Source organism: Amblyraja radiata, chromosome 46 (genome assembly GCF_010909765.2).
Source record: "Amblyraja radiata isolate CabotCenter1 chromosome 46, sAmbRad1.1.pri, whole genome shotgun sequence".
NCBI lineage: Eukaryota > Metazoa > Chordata > Chondrichthyes > Rajiformes > Rajidae > Amblyraja > Amblyraja radiata.
In genome coordinates this window covers 8,137,617-8,158,600 of record NC_046001.1, presented here as the reverse complement: position 1 = coordinate 8,158,600, position 20,984 = coordinate 8,137,617, and the positions used below count along the sequence as shown (strand labels likewise).

Genomic DNA, 20,984 nt, shown 5'->3' with positions numbered 1-20,984 from the left:
TTTAAATGATAAAAACGAACCTGCCTCCACCACCTTCACTGGAAGCTCATTCCACACAGCTACCACTCTCTGAGTAAAGAAGTTCCCCCTCATGTTACCCCTAAACTTCAGTCCCTTAATTCTCAAGTCATGTCCCCTTGTTTGAATCTTCCCTACTCTCAGTGGGAAAAGCTTTTCCACGTCAACTCTGTCTATCCCTCTCATCATTTTAAAAACCTCTATCAAGTCCCCCCTTAACCTTCTGCGCTCCAAAGAATAAAGCCCTAACTTGTTCAACCTTTCTCTGTAACTTAGTTGCTGAAACCCAGGCAACATTCTAGTATGTTTTTTCAAACATTAGAATCAATCTCTTAAGGGGAGGTTTGAAAAGATACATCAAGGATTAAACTTAATTACATACGCCTTCATTTTCAGTCCAGTTTGTGACTTCTAGTCCCCTTTAAATCTCCTCCCCCTCACCTTAAATCTATGCCCTTTTGTTTAGACACCCCTACCACGAAAAACAGATACTGGCTTATCTACCCTATTTCTTACCGTCTTTCCTCTGATTTACAGTCCTCTAAAGCACTGGGGTTTTTTTTACAAACACAATGATTTGCAAGGGAAACCAATTCAGAGAGATGCACGTTATCTGCTTCCAGATACCTGCTCTGAGCAGCTCATCCTTGGGTCCCATCGTTCCCTCCCCCCCCCCCCCCCCCCCCCCCCCCCCCCCCCCCCCCCCCCCCCCCCCCCCCCCCCCCCCACAAAGAGGAAACTGCTTAGCCCCTATCATCTAACACCAAAGGTAACCTGCCTATTTGAGTTTCCTGATTACAGCTTCACTTACCACTGCTCACATTTCATTTTTGATCACCCGTCTGATCTTAGTTTAAATTTTTCAAACATTAGAATCAATCTCTTAAGGGGAGGTTTGAAAAGATACATCAAGGATTAAACTTAATTACATACGCCTTCATTTTCAGTCCAGTTTGTGACTTCTAGCTCCTTGTTTTTAGGCAGCTTCATCTTGATAGAATTAGGCATCCAAATATTTTTCAATTCCTCAATTGATGTATAGAAACTCAGGCCTTCTGCATTACAAAGTGCTTCCCTGATGATAAAAAGTAAAAGCATCTACTGGTAAATGGAACTTTACATTATCACTCAATACATCAAGATGAAATTGGTCGATCTATTTGAATTATTGCATGGGAATAGAGGGACTGATGTCAGACAGCAGTACAAACTAGTTAAAAATTCTTCAAGAAGTGGAAGGTACATTACCCAGTTGTCATCTTTGATTCACATGCACAAACGTCCATGTCAAAGACATCTGCGGCAGACTCACATGTATTAACAATAGCTCTGTGTTCAACACAATCATTCCAACCAAACTCATTTCCAAACTCCTGGACCTAGGACACAGCAACTCCTCTGCAACTGGATCCTCAACTTCTTGACCCATTGACTGTAATCAGTAAGGATGGGCAACAAAAAATACTCCACAATAATTCTCAACACAGGTGCCCTGCAAGACTGCATTCTCAAAGCCTTACTACAGTCCCTATACACCCAAAATTGGGTGGCCAAAATTCAGCTCAAATGCATTTACAAGGCAGCAGATAACACCACCATAATAGGCCTGATCTCAAATAATGACGAGACAGAGAATAGGATGGAGATAGCTTAGTAGCATTATGTCAAGATAACCTCTCTCTCTCTCTCCACATCAGCAAGATCAAGGAGCTAGTCATCAACTTCAGGAAATGAGGTGATGTTAAGTGCCCCAATCTGCAACAACAGTATTGAGGTGGAGATGGTCGAGACTTCAATTTACTAGATGTAAATATCTCCAATTTGTCCTGGTCCAACCACATGGACACTATGGCTAAGAATGCACACCATCACCTCCATTTCCTTAGAAGGCTAAAGAAATTCATCATATCTCCAATCTTCTCAGTTTCTACAGATGCATCGTGGAAAACATCCTATCTGGATGCACCTCAGTTTGGTATGGCAACTGCTCTGCCCAAGACCACAAGGAATTGCAGTTATGCAGCCCAGTCCATCACGGAGCAGGCCGACATAATCAAGGAGCACTCACACTGCAGCCATTCCATCTTCTCCCCTCTCCTGACAGTAAGACGATACAAAAGCTTGATAGTACATACCACCAGATTCAAGAACAGCTTCTTCCCTGCTGTCAAAGATTCTTAAACAGACCTCTCACGTGGTAAGAATTCCCAATCGACTTTGTGCGGCTCATGAACTTTTTTTTAAATTGAGCTGCAATTTCTGTGGCTGTAACATTATATTCTGCACTCTATTTTCTCTTTTACACAACCTGATGCACTTGTGTATGGTATGATTTGACTGGATAGCATGCTTTTTTAAAAACTGTATTTCAGTACATGTGACAATAATACACCAATATTTTGCAAGCATTGTTCTTTTTTAAATTTGACCTGGAAAATCTTGTTGCATGTCCAGGTGTTGGTACAACATGTTGTTCTTGAGCAGACAAAAAGCAAAGACAATAGTTATTAAATAAAATGTCTTGAATTCAGCTCAACACTTATGTGGACAATAGCACACTTTAAAAATCCCTACCATTCTGTTGGATTGTTTTCTTTCATTTTTATTGCTTCCAAATCTTCCTTCCTCATTTTGTTGCGCAATTCGTACTGCACAAAAAAAATAAATGGTACTGCTAAAATATTCAAAAGCAACAAATTAAGCTACCAGTTAGATGCGAACTGTCCCCATCTTCATTGTTTTCTTCTTATGAAGGTAATAATTCATGCACAGTACCTGACATTTCATTTAATGGACTATGATTCATGCAATCAAGTAAGGATTATATTTCGACATAGAAACTATCACAGTGAAACTAGCCTATTCTCACGCATAGTCACAGATAAGCACTTGTCAAGAAAGGCACTAGAATGAAGTTCAAGTCCCTTTCACATTCACTTTCTGGATCTCCTGGCTGACAGTAGCTTTAAACTAGGAGAGATAGTAACTAGAAATAGTAAAGCCCTTTCTGCTATCCCAGTCAAAATAGCTAATGTATTACCTATAACATTTTCCTCATCGATATAATTCAATATTCAAAAGCATTGATATATAGACAATACCCTGTAGCAACAAACCTCAGGAAAAATACATTGGTTTTGAAATGGAACACCGCACAGACTCAAAAGGCTTTTGAAGTACAACTTGTATTTCCGGAATATAAAGCTATCCTCAGCTTTTGAAAATAGTTTAAATTCATTGCACTACATTTCATTCATCAGGCTGACTGCTCGTCAGCTTCACCTTGCCACCAACACAATATTCTAATGTTATCTACAGTTACAGCAAACAACTCTCTCTTCAATCAGGGAATGGCTGACATTCTCTCCTTTCAGCACCATCCATTTATTTCAGAATCTTCTTGAACACTGAACACCACTTCCTACTTTCCCCAAATGGGATAGAACCCCTGAAAATAGTCCCAGCAGATTTATATAAAGGGTGCATTTGAAATAATGACAATTAATTCCTCTGTACAGACCTCAGCTTGGCATTTCCAAAATTCAGCTTCCTTTGTGCTGTTGACTTCACAGTTAATAACAAGAACATCAGGCAAGCATCGAATATTCCTCGTTTGAATCTAGAACAAAACACAATTTCCAATCAACACTGGAAGCTCAATAGTGTATGGCACATTTTGATACAGTAACACAAGATGGCAATGAGTGATATGAAAGTCAAAGCTCAAAAGACCAAACACAGAGTCTTCAAAAACTCTAATCGACTATTTTAGGTCACTAATCATGAAACAGCAGGCTTGATTTAGAAATGTTTTGGAAAAATTTAATTATTTTCTGTAGAATGGATATATGGTCCTGTTACATTTAAATTCAAAATATATTCTCATGACAAAATGCACACCAACATAATCAGTTGGAATTTAAGAGCAAAGGATCCATACATTTAATTTTGAAACAGTGCACATGTTGTTTTATTTTTGCAGTAAGATTTCTATTTTAGGGCACCAAAATCTTCGATAAAATAAAATGGCAACAATTCCAGTATTACTTTACTCAGTAATGCAACCACATTTGCACCAGCTGTAGAAATCGCAAACCAGGCATCAGCTCAGCTTTTCCAAAGGACCCAACCTCTCAATCAATACTGGCCTTGAATTGTTCACAAATAAATAGTGATAGATAATCCTCCAGACTGGATCACTACATTTAGTAAGCTAAAGGTAATTTTAGAGTGGTTCGATCTTTCATGAGATAGCTAAAGGAAACAGTATAATTAAGATATTCTCAAACGATTAATCAGCAAAATCCTTAATTTTTTGGAAATTCATCTCATGATCTGAGGTTGCAAGAGTTGATTGGCAAAATATTTACACTCCTTGCTCCCTCCCCAGGCCAAATATACAAACCGTGGGCTGGTACTTCTCGCAATTTTCACACCAGGCCTGGGTGTTCTGTTCAAGGCAAATACTTCTCTTCAGCACTTCAGCAAATTCATATTGTCGAATAGCTTTGTCTAAAGAAAAAAGGAGATACTAAGTATTGTACATAAAGAACATTTTTGGACAACCAAGTTCACAGAACCAAGGACACATTTCTGTGCACAATATCAGCCACTGCACATTTATAAATGCAGTCACATTCCAACAAAACAATTTTCTGCTTCGATTGGTCAAAACCTAATTTTGAACAATAAACATTTTTAGCAAAATAGAGAATGGTTTCCATTCCTCAAATTATGATTGGTTTTATGCTTTTAAAGTTACTGCTGGTAGGTTCTCTAATGGGTCATTCAGAATTGGCTAGAGTCATAAGATAGTGTCCCTGACAGTTTAATTCAGATATTTTGCACCTCTTCAATTCTGATTTACTGTTGCTTCGGCTAAAATCTAAAGAAAGGATAGTGGAAAAAGCATTGATATAGGCAAGGCAAGGCAACTTTATTTATATAGCACATTTCATACACGAGGCAGACTCAAAGTGCTTCACATAAAAACATGTCATACAATAAAATGAAATAATAAAATGAAATAAAATAGAACTAAAAGAAAAGAAAAGCAAAATTAAAAATGCATTATAAAAAAGTGCAAAAGTTAAAAGTGCAATGTAGTTAAGATTTAGCTGAAAGCTAAAGTAAACATAAAAGTTTTCAGTCTTGTTTTAAAAGTGGTCAAAGTTGAGGCAAGTCTTAAATCTTCAGGAAGTTTATTCCAGCTATTTGTTGCATAGTTTAGACAATATATAGACAAATAGGGGGTGCCCACTGTATTAGAAGAGTAATATATCACGTGGATCATCATTGGGGAAGAGAATGCGAGACCCTCTGGTACAACAAGGGTAGGAAATTAGTATATTTGGATCAGGGTGCGTAGATGCAAGTCAAACCTTGTAATTTCCATGCAATATAGATTTCTAATTATTTGAAGTTAGAACTGGTTCCAATCTGGGATTTTCTCTGCAGTACAGAAGGAAAGGTGCAAAACTCTGATGTCATGAGTGGGACAATGAAATGACTGTGTAGCAAATTTACATTGTGTTTCCTGATAAATACGAACACAGGAATTTCTGAATGGGAAAACCTGAGAAAATACCCGAACAATTTTTTTTAATTTCTTTGTTGACAAAGTATTTGAGACCAATACATTTCAGGGGTCACTGTCATTTAACCAAATTAAAATGTCAATTTAAAAAAAAAGAAAAAAGATGAAGTGCAAAAACTATGTACAGCCCGAGGAAACTGATGATTAAAGCAATGTGGAAGTTTCACACTCAGAATTCATGCGTCAAGTTTAAAATTAACCTGATGAACAAATGGTAAAATGATGTAATGGTGAAGGCAAGGCAATTCATGATTCTTTTTTCCATGCACTACTCACCAGCAGTATTTATATCAGGGTATTGCAAGGTAAAAAGCAGGCTTGAAGAAACTCGAACAGTTTCCTTCCCACAACGGCAAGTGCTACAGTTCTCAACTTCACAACCAAACAGCTTCCCAATCACAGATTCACCAGAGGATCCAAATGTACTGAAGACAAAAACAAAAGTTTGTAAGAATGCCTCATTTAAATAGTATATTGGGTTCAGCATGATACAAGCAGACCGTGTTTCATCTGCATCCACCATGATAAGAACAAGGGGTATCACAAACCATTGAGTCTTTTCTCCATTCCCTGCAGTAACGGGGCTGAGATTTAGAATGCAGTAGAGTGAAGGGTGTAGACAGAATAAAACTCATGAAAATAGTGCTGAGGCAGAGTGTCACCCGCAATACAGCAGCCTAATACTGGCTTCATTTATCACAGATAATGTTAGCTGTCCACCAGTAAAAACTGTCTGGAAATATGTTTTCCATAAATGGCTGTTCTGTGATATAACAATTGTGGGGATGCAAATGAGGGATTCTCCTCAAGTCTGCAAAATGTCAATTGCAGAGCAATGCATAACACCCATGCTTTTGATAAAAACAAATCTAGTTAGTCTATCTTAAAATAGTGCTGTCTCACCTTCCCATGACACTCCGATAGGCCTGTGGACCTTCCTGCTCTTGTGTCTCCTGATGTAGCTGCGTCAATATAAATCGGTTCCAGCTCTGTACAAGTCGGCCCAGATTCACCTTCCCAGTCGCTTCATCTGAATCAGCTAGAATCAACCCAAGAGCAGATGCCTCTGGAATAGTTCGGAAAGCTCGAAGAAAATTGCTGGCCTACAAGACACAATGAAAGGAAACAAAACATGATATTTTTTATACCCAATTTTGTACACAGCCACAAGTTAACAGAGACTATAGTAATCTGGTTTTGAGACGAAGTACAAGATAGTCAACAGTAGGGAAGAGTATTGTTGACCATCGTTTACGCCATACAGTCTCTTCTAATTCAAGGATAAGCCACGGCACTAACCACCAACACAAAAGGTACTGAGGAAGCGCAGAATTGCAGTGATAAATGGCTGGAACATGCCATCAAGGGAGATGGTGGAAGCAGATGCAATAGCAACAGGCAAGCAGCATTTAGACACAGAAGCAGGCAGTGAATAGAGGGATATGTGCAGGCAGATGGGATTAGTTGGAATGACTAATTTCATTTTTCCCCCAACTGCTACCGTTGATTTTTTTGTTTTTTATAATACGCAAATTACGGATGACTATTCTGGTCAAGGTGGTGCAGTTAGAACAATCCACATAATGAACACCATGCTCAATGATCACACCATGCACTTTACAAGCTCAACATTCATCTACCTGGCATGGGTCACCTCTGGAGAGATCAAGCATGTGAAACAGAAATCCAAGTTCACAGCCCAAGCAAAACTCCTTCTGACACAGATGATTTTGAACATGGCAACGGATGGGCTCCAATAAATATAGCACCTACAATGGGAGAAGAAAGTGAAGAAAACAAAGTCATTAAAAAATTTCAAGACAAACACTTGTCTTAATTATTAATTTGGATTACATCCATCTTACATTCTAAATTTTCACCTAAATGCTATTTCTGAAAAGTGGATCTTTCCAACATCAGGTACCCCCTATAAAACAGTATTTCTAAGTTAAATAGAGCTCAACTCATTCTACCCTGACCAATAATGTACTTCTAGATAGTCAGGTGACTACTTACTACTGTACGAGTACAATATTCTTCCATCTCCCCACTGCAGGAATGAGACTGACAACTGATTTGCAATAAGTATCTTGGAGCATTTTGATATTGTAGGACTAGACCCAAATCCAAAATGAACTGGAATGAAACATTTTAGTTGGGATACCTTACAGCCATCAGGTGGAGATTACATTATAATTACTTTCCTCCTGGTATAAAGGGGTCATCTGAGGAGGACAACAGAGTTGCCAGGGTTAAAAATAATAAGAGATGATTTCATTGAAACACAAGATTTTGAAAAGAACTGACAAGGTTGATAAAGAATCATTGAAGCTGAGAGGCTGTTTTCTCGGACTCGTGTCAGTCTCAGGATAATTAATTATACACTTAGGACTTCCATGAGAAGAAATGTCATTAAGTATTGGAAATCTTTGAAATTATCTTTCCCCGAGGGCTGTGGATGAGGATATTCAAGACAAGGTAGATATTTGAATAGCAAATCTATCATGGGATTTGACAGGGAAGTAAATCAGGGGAACAGGCAATATCTTAATACATTGTAAAGACAAATTGAGAAGCTGCATGGACTTCTCCCACTTTTGTTCCTTATTTCTATTGTTGCTTCCTGTTTGTGGGGAAACACCTACCTTTTATCTTTCAGGTGAAAACTGGAGGCCCTCAATACCGAAGGCTAGCTACCATACCCTTCATTTTTCTCCTCACAGGTCCTTCTGCACGCTCTTCCTTAACAAAAACACTGGCTCTACCTTAACTCAATATCATCCATTTTTGGACAGCACACTTATTGAAAGACAAAGACTTTCGAGAAGGTGCAGGAGGAATTTATCAAAATGATTCCAGAGATGAGGGACTTTAGTGTAGTGACCGAGAAGCTGGGGTTGTTCTTCCTTACTAGAGAGGTTTTTGCAAGGGGATCCACTTTCGATAGGAGGTATTTAAAATCATAAATAGACATTTCTGACTGGCGGAAGTATTAAAAAGCATAAAATGACAGCTAAAAGGAAAAAAAATACAGTAAGCGGTTGGATCGGGAGGCAAGAGAAACAAATTCGAACGTATCTTTCAAAAGAAAGCTGGATAAACATCTGAAAGGAAAGAAACTGCAGCACTATTGGGAAAGGGCAGGGGAGTGGAACAAACAGGGTTGCTCAGATGTTGAGTCAGTATGGAATTGGCACAACAATTTGTCTTTTCTATGCTATAAAAATCTTACAATTCTGCGAATATTATAGAATCAGTAATATTGCCAAAAAATTATAATTAGGCAAGATCTTTTGCCAGATGATTATAAACTGCAGAATGGAATAGCAACACACAGTGGCATTGTTCCCCACTAAAATCACAAACAGGGTGTTTTTCACTGTTATTTAAAATGTTCAAGTGCTGACTATAGGAATGCAACAAAAGGCTGGGAGAATGTCGCTGACCTGAATCATACAGTTGCAGTAGGCATTGGGAATGTGTGGCTCCAGCCCGGCAAACAAGGTCTTGTTGTAGTGCTTGAAATCAAAGTCTTCCAAACCAAGTTTTGAATATTTGATAGTAACCTAAACAAATACATTTACAATCAAACTGCTGAATAATTTAGGCACAGGGCAAATATGCTCAAGAGTTCTTTGTAATCAATCTAATAGGTAAAATACATACAACTATTGCATTTCTCAATTGATAAAGGAAGAGAAAAATATTATAATTACTTCAAAGCAAGTGACACTGATGGAGGTGGGTGGAGGGGGAGAAATGTGGGGGAAAAAGTGTGGGCTGAAGACCAGGAAAAAAAACCTTCAGGTTAACCAAGAAGCAGAGTGCTGGCTAATTCAGGGACTTGGCCAACACTACCCATATTCTACTGGCAAAATACAGGGCAAGATCCCTCAATGATCCAAATCTTCAATCTTCTTGTCCCATGGCAGCAGGTCGACAAACACCATGGTGGAAAGTAGAGGAGGAGATCTGATAGCTGACTTAGAAAAATGAAATGGCCAGAAGTTTGGCAAACACAAGAAAGCAGCCTAGATCAAACCACATCACTTTCAGATAAGAGATTTCTTAAAAATGTAGTATTCGGGAACAGGAACATACCCTGATAAAGTACATTTCTATTAAAATAAGCTGGCTTTCAGAAATACTTTATAATTCTACTCAATGGAACCAAACATTGAATGATAATCTAACTCAAAGTAGTTTTTTTTTGGCCTCAGACCTTTCGATATTTCTTTGGGACCATGTACAGGTGAGTATCTTCCTCCCTTCCAATAGGAGACTCAGGGATTTGATTGTAGTTGTCAAATTCTACATCCATTTCCTTCAATTTATATGGAACCTAGAAACAGAAGTCTAATTACTGATCATCTAAAAAAGTAATCCACACAGGGATCTGCTAATGGCTTAGTAGGCAGCAGTTAAGGTGGTGTGTTGTTAAATCATACATAGCAGAAGATTTTAGCATCAATTCTTGGGCTGTTCTGGACAACTTCACCTGGCACAGCAGTGGGAGCGATCATGCAGTTATCAAAGTTAAAGGAGGGAGGCAAAAAAGTTTCATTATTCAGTGACACACAAAGACACACGCAGGCTTGGTAGTTTTACTCCTGCAAGAGAACCGCTAGTTGGCCATTTGGCATTTGTTCCAGGGCCTTCTAGCTTAGGAACAAACAAGATTCTGAACCTTGTAAATAAAAGCAAAATCTATATTCGTAAATTGCCGACCAACATGCCCCAACTACACTAGCCCCATCTGCTTGTGTTTGGCCCATATCCCTCTAAACCTAAATTAACCATGTACTTATCCAAATATATATATATTTTAATGTTGTGATAGTGCAGCATATTCCATATACCAACAACCCTTTGTGTGTAATAACTGCCCCTCGGGTTCCTATTAAATATTTCCCCCCTCTCTTTAAATCCATGTCCTCTGGTCCTCTATTCACCTGCTCTGGGTCAAAGACTGTGCATCTTCCCTATCTATTTCTCGCATGATCATATATACCTCTATAAACTCACCCCTTATCCTCCCATGCTCCAAGCAATAAAGTTCTAGCCTGCTCAACCTCTCCGAAAAGCTCAGGCCCTTCAACCATGACAACATCCTCCTAAATCTTTTCAGCGCCTTTTCCATCTTAACACAATTTTTCCGAGAGCAGGATGACCAAAACTGAACACAATCTAAATGTGGCCTCACCAATGTCTTGTACAATTGTAACATGACCTCCAATGTCTATACTCAATACTCTTGACTGATTGCCTTGGAATTTTAAATACAAAAAAAAAAAAAAAAAGATTTTCCCTTCCCCACATGCAGTTTCCCCAAAAAGGTTACAAGAAGTTATAGGACAATATGTTGTGATGTTGTGGCACAACTATACCATGGCACTAACACTCATGCCCACAATTGCAGACCAGTTCCCATCCTAGCCTGGCTATACACAAAAAGGAACTAGAGGTTAGGGACTTCCTTGAAGGGTATTTTATAGAACTGTCTTAAGCACAAGAAAAAATGAAGCAAGTTAATAGTAAAGTGCCCACTTCTGCATGTCTGTACATTATCAGGAATTAGCATCACACAAACCAAATACCCTCTATAACCTTCATCTGTAAACCTGAACAATGAGCTACATCAGGCTTGTTAATCAAAGGGAATCTTAACCAAGCCTGGTCTGAGATCTTGAAAATGCACATGGATAGAAAGTTTGAAGATCTTGGATCAAATTGGGCGACTTACTTCTACTCTGTGGTGCTTTGGATGCCGTAATCATGATCACCATCTAGAGAAGGAAGGGTGAGCTGGCTGTCGTAATGACAAAGGGGTCTTCTCGCTGTTGTCCAGAGAGAAAGCAATCCAAATGGGGCAGCACAGCTACTGTCTTAGAGCATTAGAGACCTGGGTTCAATCTGGACTACAGGTGCTGTCGGTACCAAGTTTGTACAGGTTACTCCGGTTTCCTCCCATGTTCCAAAGACATGCAGGTTTATAGGCTTCTGTAAATTGTCCCTAGTGTGTAGGATAGAACTAATGTATGGATGATTGTTGGTCCGTGCGGAGTGTGTGGGCCGAAGGGCCTGTTCCCACGGTGTATCTCTAAACTAAACAAGGGAACTCCTCAACTGGTCATGGTGGCGCAGCCGTAGAGTTGCTGCCTTACAGCGAATGCAGCGCTGGAGATACAGGTTCGATCCCGACTACGGGTGCTGTCTTTACGGAGTTTGTACGTTCTCCCCGTGACCTGCGTGGATTTTCTCCGAGATCTTCGGTTTCCTCCCACACTCCAAAGACGTTCAGGTTTGTAGGTTAATTGGCTTGGTAAATGTGGGTGTAGATAGTGTTAATGTGCGGGGATCGCTGGTCGGCGCGGACCCGATGGGCCGAAGGGCCTGTTTCCGCACTGTATCTCTAAACTAAACTGACAAGCGACAAATGCTACCCTGTTACATCAGTGCGAATTTGGTCCATCAAGCACAATGAATCCAAGTAGCTGGTAATTACCAACAAGCTATTAGACCTCCTGTGATCTTTCCACCCGTCTTTGTTGGGTGTCAAGGCCATCAGTGTTCTATAGAGCTACCTTCCCCACCTCCATCTTCCCCCTCACCACCCGTCCTCCCATCTTGAGACAGGATGGCTTCCAATTAAAGTTTACCTTGCCCTTGAGGTTAATTAACTTCTGGATCTCCTAGTCATTGTCAAACTGAAGGAGTCCCATACCATAAGAATATCACTGTTACTTGTACAAAAAAAAACGAATACTTTTTTTTTAACCTGATTTCTCAGCTTTGTTTTGGGATTTGGAGCATAACCGATAAATCCAACTTTCTTCATGGTACGCAATATCTCAAGGTCAACAGGTGGAGCTCGTCTGCAAGAGTAACCAAAGAAGAGTTAATATTAATAAAAGACCTGGTAGACTATTGTAAGATACTGAGGGATTACATAGCCTTCAAAGTGAACTGTACAATACAAACTGTATTACAAAATGTATTACCCCACTTACAAAGCGGGAGTACTTTGTAAGCGTCCTTTATGGGCGACTTGGGTATGCAAGCAAAGAATTTCACTATGACTTGTCACATGTGGCAATAAAGTATTCAATCCAACTCAATTTCTTCAAAATGATGAAGATATTAGGGCATTTTGGTATTCTTTAAATATACGTTGGTTTGCTTTGCTTTTCATTTCAGAATTTTCTTTGGTCTAACATTAGACATTAATTGTAATATACAAGCAATATAATTCCATAATGAATATGAAAAAAGGCAAGGGATTTCATCCAAAATTATGATCACCCAAACAAGTTGCATGAACAAGCTGAAAAGAAAATAACAAGGAAAAAGATTTGATATTGTGTTAATCACAGAGGAAAATCAGAGTGTTTCAAATTGAAAATCCTTTTGTGTTTGTGTCAATTTCACCATTGGCAAAAACCACATTAAAATTATAGTCTGAAACAAACAAGTCCTAAACGATTTCATCTCCGCACGTCACATACAACGTTAATTCAGAGCTTTGTCTCAAATTTCAGAACAGGCAAGTAATTTAGCACAACTGGATATGGAGGCAGTGTTCTATTATGATATGATCAAGAGTGGGGAGGGCATATATACTTCTGTTTTACTTCTTAATTGAAGTGGAAAATTCATAGAAAGATGCTCGCATACACCTTGTGCATGGAAATGATGCTGTGTGGTGTTTGATGCAAAATGAATGAATGGACAGAGGCATCTAAATGCATTTTAGATTAATAGATATATACGAAGAATTGACAATTCAGCTCATGTTGCTGACAAGCAAAGTCTTGCAAGCATGCCAATCTTCAGTAAAGCACCCTTTTATATTGCGATGGCTTTTGATTTCACAGGCCAAGTACAAGGTTCTGCATTTGGTGTAACCATAAAATGAAATATAATCGAGAAGTAAACAAAAAGGGGAATAAAGTAGCTGTGGTTTTTTTTATCCACTGAGAGAAATAATGAGAATATCAACAATTTAAGGAACAGTGGTTTAGATGGAACTAATTGAAATAAAAGCAGTCAAAAGGTCAATTATTGTAAACGATTGGCACATTAAATAAAAGCAAATTCAATAACTTAAATCAATGAGCAAAAAGACAGCACTGGAAGAACTCAGCATGCCAATGCTTTACATGCCTCCATTTATAAGAATTCTACTTTCAACTTTTAATTACCTAGGTGTAACAACGCAGTTTGCTGTTGGCCAATCAGACAACAAAGATTCTGTGATAAGAGGTACTGGAATAAGGGATAAAGGCAAGAGATCATCATTCCAGTCCAGATGTGGCAGCGTATCTACCATACACGGCATTGGAAACTCAGTCTCACGGGAGTATGCGTTAAACGTAGCTTCTGGCGAGTCTGCCCACAGATGCACACACCCTCCAGAGTCTCCAAACACCAATGCTCGCTTGCTTGAGGATACATCAAATGTCATAACTAACTGTCCCACAGTGTTTACATGGAAAATATCCGCTGGACTTGCAAGGCCCGTTGGTTCACAAAACTGACATTGTCCTGCAAAAAGACCCAAAAAAAGAGATAGCTGCAACAAATTGTAGTTCAAATGAGATCTTTCACCAACAATAAAATCACATGCATGCCTGTTATATTCATCAACTGTATATCCCATAAATACATACCATTTCAGTGCCAGCCTCCAAAAGTGGCTCCTTTGAGAATGGAGTCAGCTGCAATGCTATCATAATCGGCTGGATGGGCATTGCATAATATTCATGCAACGTCATGCCACATTATATTCCAAAATGTTTTCCAAATAGAACCAAGTGTTAACATTTCATCTCCTTTCTGATTGTTGCTGCTGGCACTGATGACATTTGGCCAGTTTGTTTTTAAATGTTGCCATATTATAACCATCATAGGCCCAATTTCACCAAGATTATTTTAAATAAATTTATCCTCGGCAAAATTAGAAGAGTGGCAATGGAGCTCAGTTTGTAGAAAAACTTTCAACTAAACAGCACTGGACTTGAAATTAATAAATACAACAATCATTACAAACTGCTTAGAATTTTGTTCTTATACTTGAATATTGAATACTTAAAACTTCATTCATTACTATTCATTCTTTAATTATTCACAGTACTTCATGTAATCAGAGCCAACTAAACTATAAAAACTGACACAGTGCTGGAGTAACTCAGCACCTCTGGAGATGGGGGATAGGTGACTTTTCGGGTCAGAACCCTTCTTCAGACTGATAAATAAAAGAATGCTGATGAATCAAATGCAAAGTTGCCATACTCTTTTTTAAATGGAAATATTCATTTCCTGGTTTTGGACTGATTTTATGGAGAAATTAGAGATTCATGATAGCTGCAAACCAAAATAAATGTTCCTATCAATTAACCTCTCGGTTACACGGATGTGTAATCAAGTGACACATTTTCCACCTAAGCAGTGAATAATGCTGTGCATGTTCCATGGTGTAATGTTCCTGACATCTTAGTATAGCATACTTTGCACAACAGCCATTAATGAATTATAAAATATCTATAGAACTTTTAGTATTTTGTAAGATACCTGATTGAGAGATGATGGCTAGCCTTGAAGTATATGTAGGAATAAATCTCAGGAAGAGTGGATCCACATGAACCTGCAAGGGGCTAATAGCCCGCATCATTCGGAGGTCATAAACCATCAGGAACCTGTCACATGACAGCCCATTCATTCGATTTGAAAAGCCACATGTCACCAGCAGGTTTCCATGTACATCAAAATCAGAGAGGCTTCCAGAGTAAGCATCAAACTCATGCTCCAATTTAAAGCTTCTTAAATCTCGAAGAGATACCTAAAGCACAAAATAATCATTATGCAATAAAAGCAATCTGCACATTCTCATTCAATAGTCGTGAACACACCACCAGTGTGGTACAATGTAATACAATCCAGGAAAGCCCCAGCCTCAGTCCTAGCCACACAGCAATACGAATACCACAAGTTGGTCACACCATTTGTGGGTTGTGACCAGTGGGGTACAGCTAGGTTATCCAATCGTTACCATGACCCAGTATCTTTCAGTGGCAAAATGCATACATGCAGTCCAGGATGTGCTTTGTAATACCTACAAAGCCATACCTTTTTGGGATGTGATAGGAAATGGAGCACCCGGAGCATACACAGGGAGTACATGCAAACTCTACACAGACAGATAGCACCTGAGGTCAGGATCAAACCTGGGTCTCAGGCGCTGCGAGGCAGCGGCTCTACCAGCTGCACCACTGTGCTGCTTTGTAATTGTCTTTCCTCGTCAACTCTTCAAAGCTCACAGTCTCAGTCAAGAGAATAGTGGCTTTAGGTGGAAAGCCAGTACCATCAAATCACCTTGAACAGGGAGAAAGGGTAAATGCGAGGGAAGAGTGTGATTAAGACCTGATCACCCATTATGACCTCCGTGGGCGATTAGTCACCAATTCCAAAACTTGATGCCTCCAATTTGTTCTTCCTTTATGCTTAAGTTTATTTATGGTTCCTATTCTGCTGATACATTTTGTAAAAAGTCTCACTTCTGCAGTGGACAGCTGCAACCACTTGCTGATCGTTTTGCTGGCACTACCTCCATGAATTTAAAACAATTGGAGTAGAGACCCGATAGAAGTTTATAAAATTATGAGAGGCACAGATAGGCAGTCAGAATTTTCCCTCAGGGTGGCAATGTTAAAGACTAGAGGGCATAGCTTTTAGGTCTGGGGTGGGGGAGGGGTTAAATGTGCGGAACAAGTTCAAAATAAATTGTTTTTTAAAAAAATCAGTGCAGTAGGTACCTGGAATGTGCTACCAGACTTTTAACTAGGCACAAGACTATGTAATATGTAAGGAACAGAGGGATATGGATCGCCTGCAGGGAGAAGGGTTAGATTAATTTGGCATAAAGTTGGACACAGATATAGCGACTGTTCTACGTCCTAAATGTTTCTATCCGTTCTAAGTCCATTTCTACTTTCAGTGAACTGATGTATAAGAACACCCAGGTTTCTCTACATTTCAACAATTCTCAATTTAAATCAGTGTTAAACCGAACACCAAAATAGATTACTTCATATTTAACTACCAGGCACTTCACAGACAGGCTATGTACACTTTAGGATTGGGAATGAAATGAGGGGCATGTTGAGAAGTTTGTAGCAACAATCAGAAAAAGGGATCAGTTTGTTCCTGTTGCTACAAATTGTTTTAAATTCAATAGCTTCTATACAAATACCTTTCCTGATGTATGGCCACAAAAGAAGAAGCGGTTAGACTGCCGCATAATTGTGACTCCGGGAAGCTCAACTGTGTACTGGAAAGAGAGATACAAAAATGAAACTTCATATATTAATACAAAACATCATCATTCAGAGCATGTTAAAATAAAATTTCACAAGATGTTTATAAAGCCTTGATATGTTGGCACAAGAGCTGGAAACTGGATAAAGCACCAGTTAACCACACAAAGCTTTGGGATTCAGTTTTAAAAGGCATTTAAAATGGTGGGGATGAAGAATTGGAGTGAAAATTAATGTGATAAGGAGGAAGTATGGAAATAGAGATCCCAATAAAATTTGAAGGAGACAAGAGCAAGAGGTATTTCAAATCATACATTAACTCGAGTTTAAAATCTACAAAAGAAAACGAATGTATTTCAAATAAAACAATTCCTGCAAATTATGGAAATTAAGGGATGTCTGTGACAACCAATCACAAGGAAATTAAAACCACTTGAGATGTCATGAACCAGATTCTATCAACCATTTCAAACACCCCCGATTCAACAGGAGATACAACAAAGTGTTCACGACAAGTATACGAATTAGCACCAATATGGTTGGGTGCCCGATATTTGCAATTCCATCCTCCAACACATTTTTACAGCTGCAAATACTTTAGAAAGTTCGCACTCAGTACTTTACCTTTTCACTTTCTTGTACTGCATTTAAGTCTATTTCTCTAACATGATTCTGAAGGCCCCCCAGAAGAACGGAGTTATTGTCAGTGAGAAGGAGGCTGTGCATGTCCTCCGCTTCATCCATACTAAATGTGAAAAAAAAGCATGCAGTTCAATATTTGGAACAGACAAGAATATGAAAAAAAACACCAAACAGGCAAACAGAAAATGCAGGAAACACTCAGCAAGTGTTTACTTTGAAGTTTTCTCTTCCTTCTTAGAGGTGCCAACTCATTCTGAAATACAATGACAGAAGTGTCAGCAGTCCTCAGATAGCTCAAATATTCATTCCTCATGCAAGTTTGAGTAATCACAAAAAAGTAAGCAATGGCAGATTAAAGGCAATGTCTTGCAGCCATTTAATATGTTTCCTTACAGGTATCTACAGATCACTAGGCCAATGGTGGCACAAGACAAAGCAACAATCAAGTCCCACAGGAACAGCCATTCAAATGAGGAACAAATATTCTAGTTAACACCTGCACAATGGAGGGGAGGGGTGAAAATAAACGTGTTCAGCTCTCTTCACTTAAATTTAAAGTTTTACTTTAAAAACTGCAGAAGTGCAAATATTTAAAAGAAACTTACACATAATCAAACATTATAAGACCTCCTCGAGTAAAGCACTTGAGATTATTCTTATTCAAAAAGAGCACTCCACTTTCTATGCTCTGTATCTGACGAATGTCATCTGTGGCATTAACTTGAAAGGAGGAGTATCGTTCCATAGTCGGACCAAAAAATGAGGTTGCATGGCCCTAGAGAGAATGTTCATAAACAAATAGTTACGCATCTATGAAGGTAAAGCTGAAGCACCAGCAAAACAAAAATCAGCTCATTAGTAGCATGTCCTTTTTAGTTACATCAATGACAATTCAAAAGACTTAGAATTTCATTTCAGATTTAGTTTAGGGTTACGCCCAGATCAATTATCTATACTGCAAGGTCATTTCAGCACACGCCTTGGTCACTCCTCAAAGCTGCAGAACATCTCAGAAGACCACCTTAACATCTCAGTTCAACTTTACAAAAAATAGTTTAAGTATTCGAAGGCCTTCAAATGTTTAGGAATGTTTTGGTGATTTTAGCAACCAATAAAACACAAACAAAAACAAAATGCATTGAGAACAACTTTTCAGATTCAGATGGATTATGACACATCTATAGTAAGAATTCCACAAGTTAATTTGAACTAACATTTAAACCACAGCTGGATGACCAGAATTGTGCACCGTACTCCAAGCGTGGTCTCGTCAATTACCTGTACAGTTGCAACAGAATGTATCACAGTATGGTATGGCAACTGCTCTGTCTCCGACCGGAAAGTACTGCAGAGGGTGGTGAAAATTGCCCAACGCATCACCGGTTCCTCACTCCCCTTCATTGAGTCTGTCCAAAGCAAGCGTTGTCTGCGAAGGGCGCTCAGATTCGCCAAGGACTGCTCTCACCCCAACCACAGACTGTTTACGCTCCTACCATCCGGGAGGCGCTACATATCTCTCCGTTGCCGGACCAGCAGGTCCAGGAACAGCTTCTTCCCTGCGGCTGTTACACTACTCAACACTGTACCTCGGTGATTGCCAATCACCCCTCCCCCCCCCCCCCCCACGACACTCCTCCCACCAGGAAAAAAATACTATGACTGTATGCACGTAAATAGATTTATTTATTGCTCATATTTATGTTGCTCTTCTTGGGAGATGCTAATTGCATCTCATTGGTGTTATGTCTGTATTCTTTTTTGTGTGCTGCAAAATGGCAAAAAGCATTTCACTTCACTACTCCTAGGTGTATGTGAATGTGACTAATAAAATACCTTTGATACCTTTGATTTTGTTGTCTCTGTACTGTACACTGCACAATGACAATAAAGTTGAATCTGAATCTGAACATGACGTCCCAACTCCTGTATTCAATACCCCAATTGAATACCAACATTTAAACCATGACATGGCAAGTTCAATCAGGGCAGGAGTTGCACAGTAAATCCAGGGCTCTGGAGTATGTTGTAGAACAGAGAGACCTCGGGTACAAGTAATTAGTTCCCCAAAGGTGGCAACACAGGTAGACAGGGCAGTGAAGGTGGCATTTGGCATGATTGCCTTCATCAATTGGGGTATTGAATACAGGAGTTGGGACGTCATGCTGCAACTGTAAAGGTAATTGGCGAGACCACACTTGGAGTATGGTGCACGGTTCAGGTCATCCAGCTGTACAAAGGATATCACTGAGCTGAAAAGAAGTTTCACGTCGATGTTATGGGACTCGAGATCTTGAGTTATAAGGAGAGCCTGGATAGGCTGGGGCTTTGTTCCCTGGACTGTAGATGAGTGACCTTACACGGGTATACAAGATCATGACAAGAATAGATAAGTTGGATAGTCAGTCTTTTCCCGGGTTAAGGGAGTCTAAAACTAAACGACTAGATTTAGACACAGGAAAGGCGAGGTGAAAGACTTAAAAGGGACTGATGAACAACTTTTTCCACACAGAGGGTGGGGCATATATGGAACGAGACGCCAAAGAAAGTTGTAGAGGCAAGTACAGTTACAACTTCTACAAGGTATATGGATAGGAAAGGTTAAGAGAGATATGGGCAAAACACAAGCAAAACACTAGCTTGAATAGACATCTGGTCAGTGTAGACATGTTGGGAATAGACATCTGGTCAGTGCAGACAACAGCTTGTGAGGAGAAGTTGAATGGGATTTGAGGATTATTTTTCAAATAAAAAAGAAACTATTAGAATAAAGCTTTCTATTAATCTCCCACAGCCTCTCTTGCATCAGCAGTGGAGCAATGTGGAATTAAGCACTTTTCATTCCACATCCTCCATTCATTAATTCATGTACATTCAAACATTTTTAGGGATGCAACGAGGTTGAGTTCTGGGAAGTGATCAGAGCCGTTAGATTAATTTCAACTGGATTAATCATTACATAAAAGGAGAAATTCCATGGTCCAAACAGCTGATAAGTAACACATAATTCTTTCAAACCTAGAGCACAGCACATTGGAGAGGGTGCCTAGTTTTAAATTTCTGGGGATCAACATCAGTGAGGATCTTAAATGGTCTGTGAACTCTGCTGTAGTTGTAAAAAAGGCGCAACAGAGACTTTACTTCCTCAGAACACTGAGGAAGGCCCATCTGTCTGCTAAACTGCTGGAGTCTTTCTACCACTGTTCGGTGGAAAGCATACTGACTTACTGCATAACTGCCTGGTTTGGGAACTGTTCAGCAGCTGACAGAGCAGCTCTCCAGAGGGTGATAAAAACTGCCCAGGGTATCATTGGACTCCCCCTGCCCCCTCTGGAGGACATTTACCACTCCAGATGCTGCAGCAGGACCTGTAATATCGTGAAAGACGTTACACATCCTTGTCACCACCTTTTCACACT

The 20,984-nt window shown here is 39.4% G+C and overlaps 1 protein-coding gene across 2 annotated transcripts in view; it reads right to left on the bottom strand.

Annotated features, from left to right (window-relative positions):
* pan2 (poly(A) specific ribonuclease subunit PAN2) overlaps positions 1-20,984 on the bottom strand; it is a 65,232-nt gene that overhangs the window by 35,850 nt on the left and 8,398 nt on the right. For both annotated transcript variants that reach the window (XM_033015528.1, XM_033015529.1), the window contains exons 4-18: positions 18,174-18,343; positions 17,551-17,671; positions 16,863-16,940; positions 15,185-15,452; positions 13,816-14,158; positions 12,393-12,489; positions 9,837-9,956; positions 9,061-9,180; positions 7,255-7,383; positions 6,518-6,717; positions 5,891-6,039; positions 4,424-4,530; positions 3,539-3,637; positions 2,593-2,666; positions 952-1,093 (exon numbers count right to left, since the gene is read on the bottom strand). In XM_033015528.1, the coding sequence (XP_032871419.1) occupies positions 952-1,093; positions 2,593-2,666; positions 3,539-3,637; positions 4,424-4,530; positions 5,891-6,039; positions 6,518-6,717; positions 7,255-7,383; positions 9,061-9,180; positions 9,837-9,956; positions 12,393-12,489; positions 13,816-14,158; positions 15,185-15,452; positions 16,863-16,940; positions 17,551-17,671; positions 18,174-18,343 (2,217 nt within the window). The remainder of the gene's footprint in view (positions 1-951; positions 1,094-2,592; positions 2,667-3,538; positions 3,638-4,423; positions 4,531-5,890; positions 6,040-6,517; positions 6,718-7,254; positions 7,384-9,060; positions 9,181-9,836; positions 9,957-12,392; positions 12,490-13,815; positions 14,159-15,184; positions 15,453-16,862; positions 16,941-17,550; positions 17,672-18,173; positions 18,344-20,984) is intronic.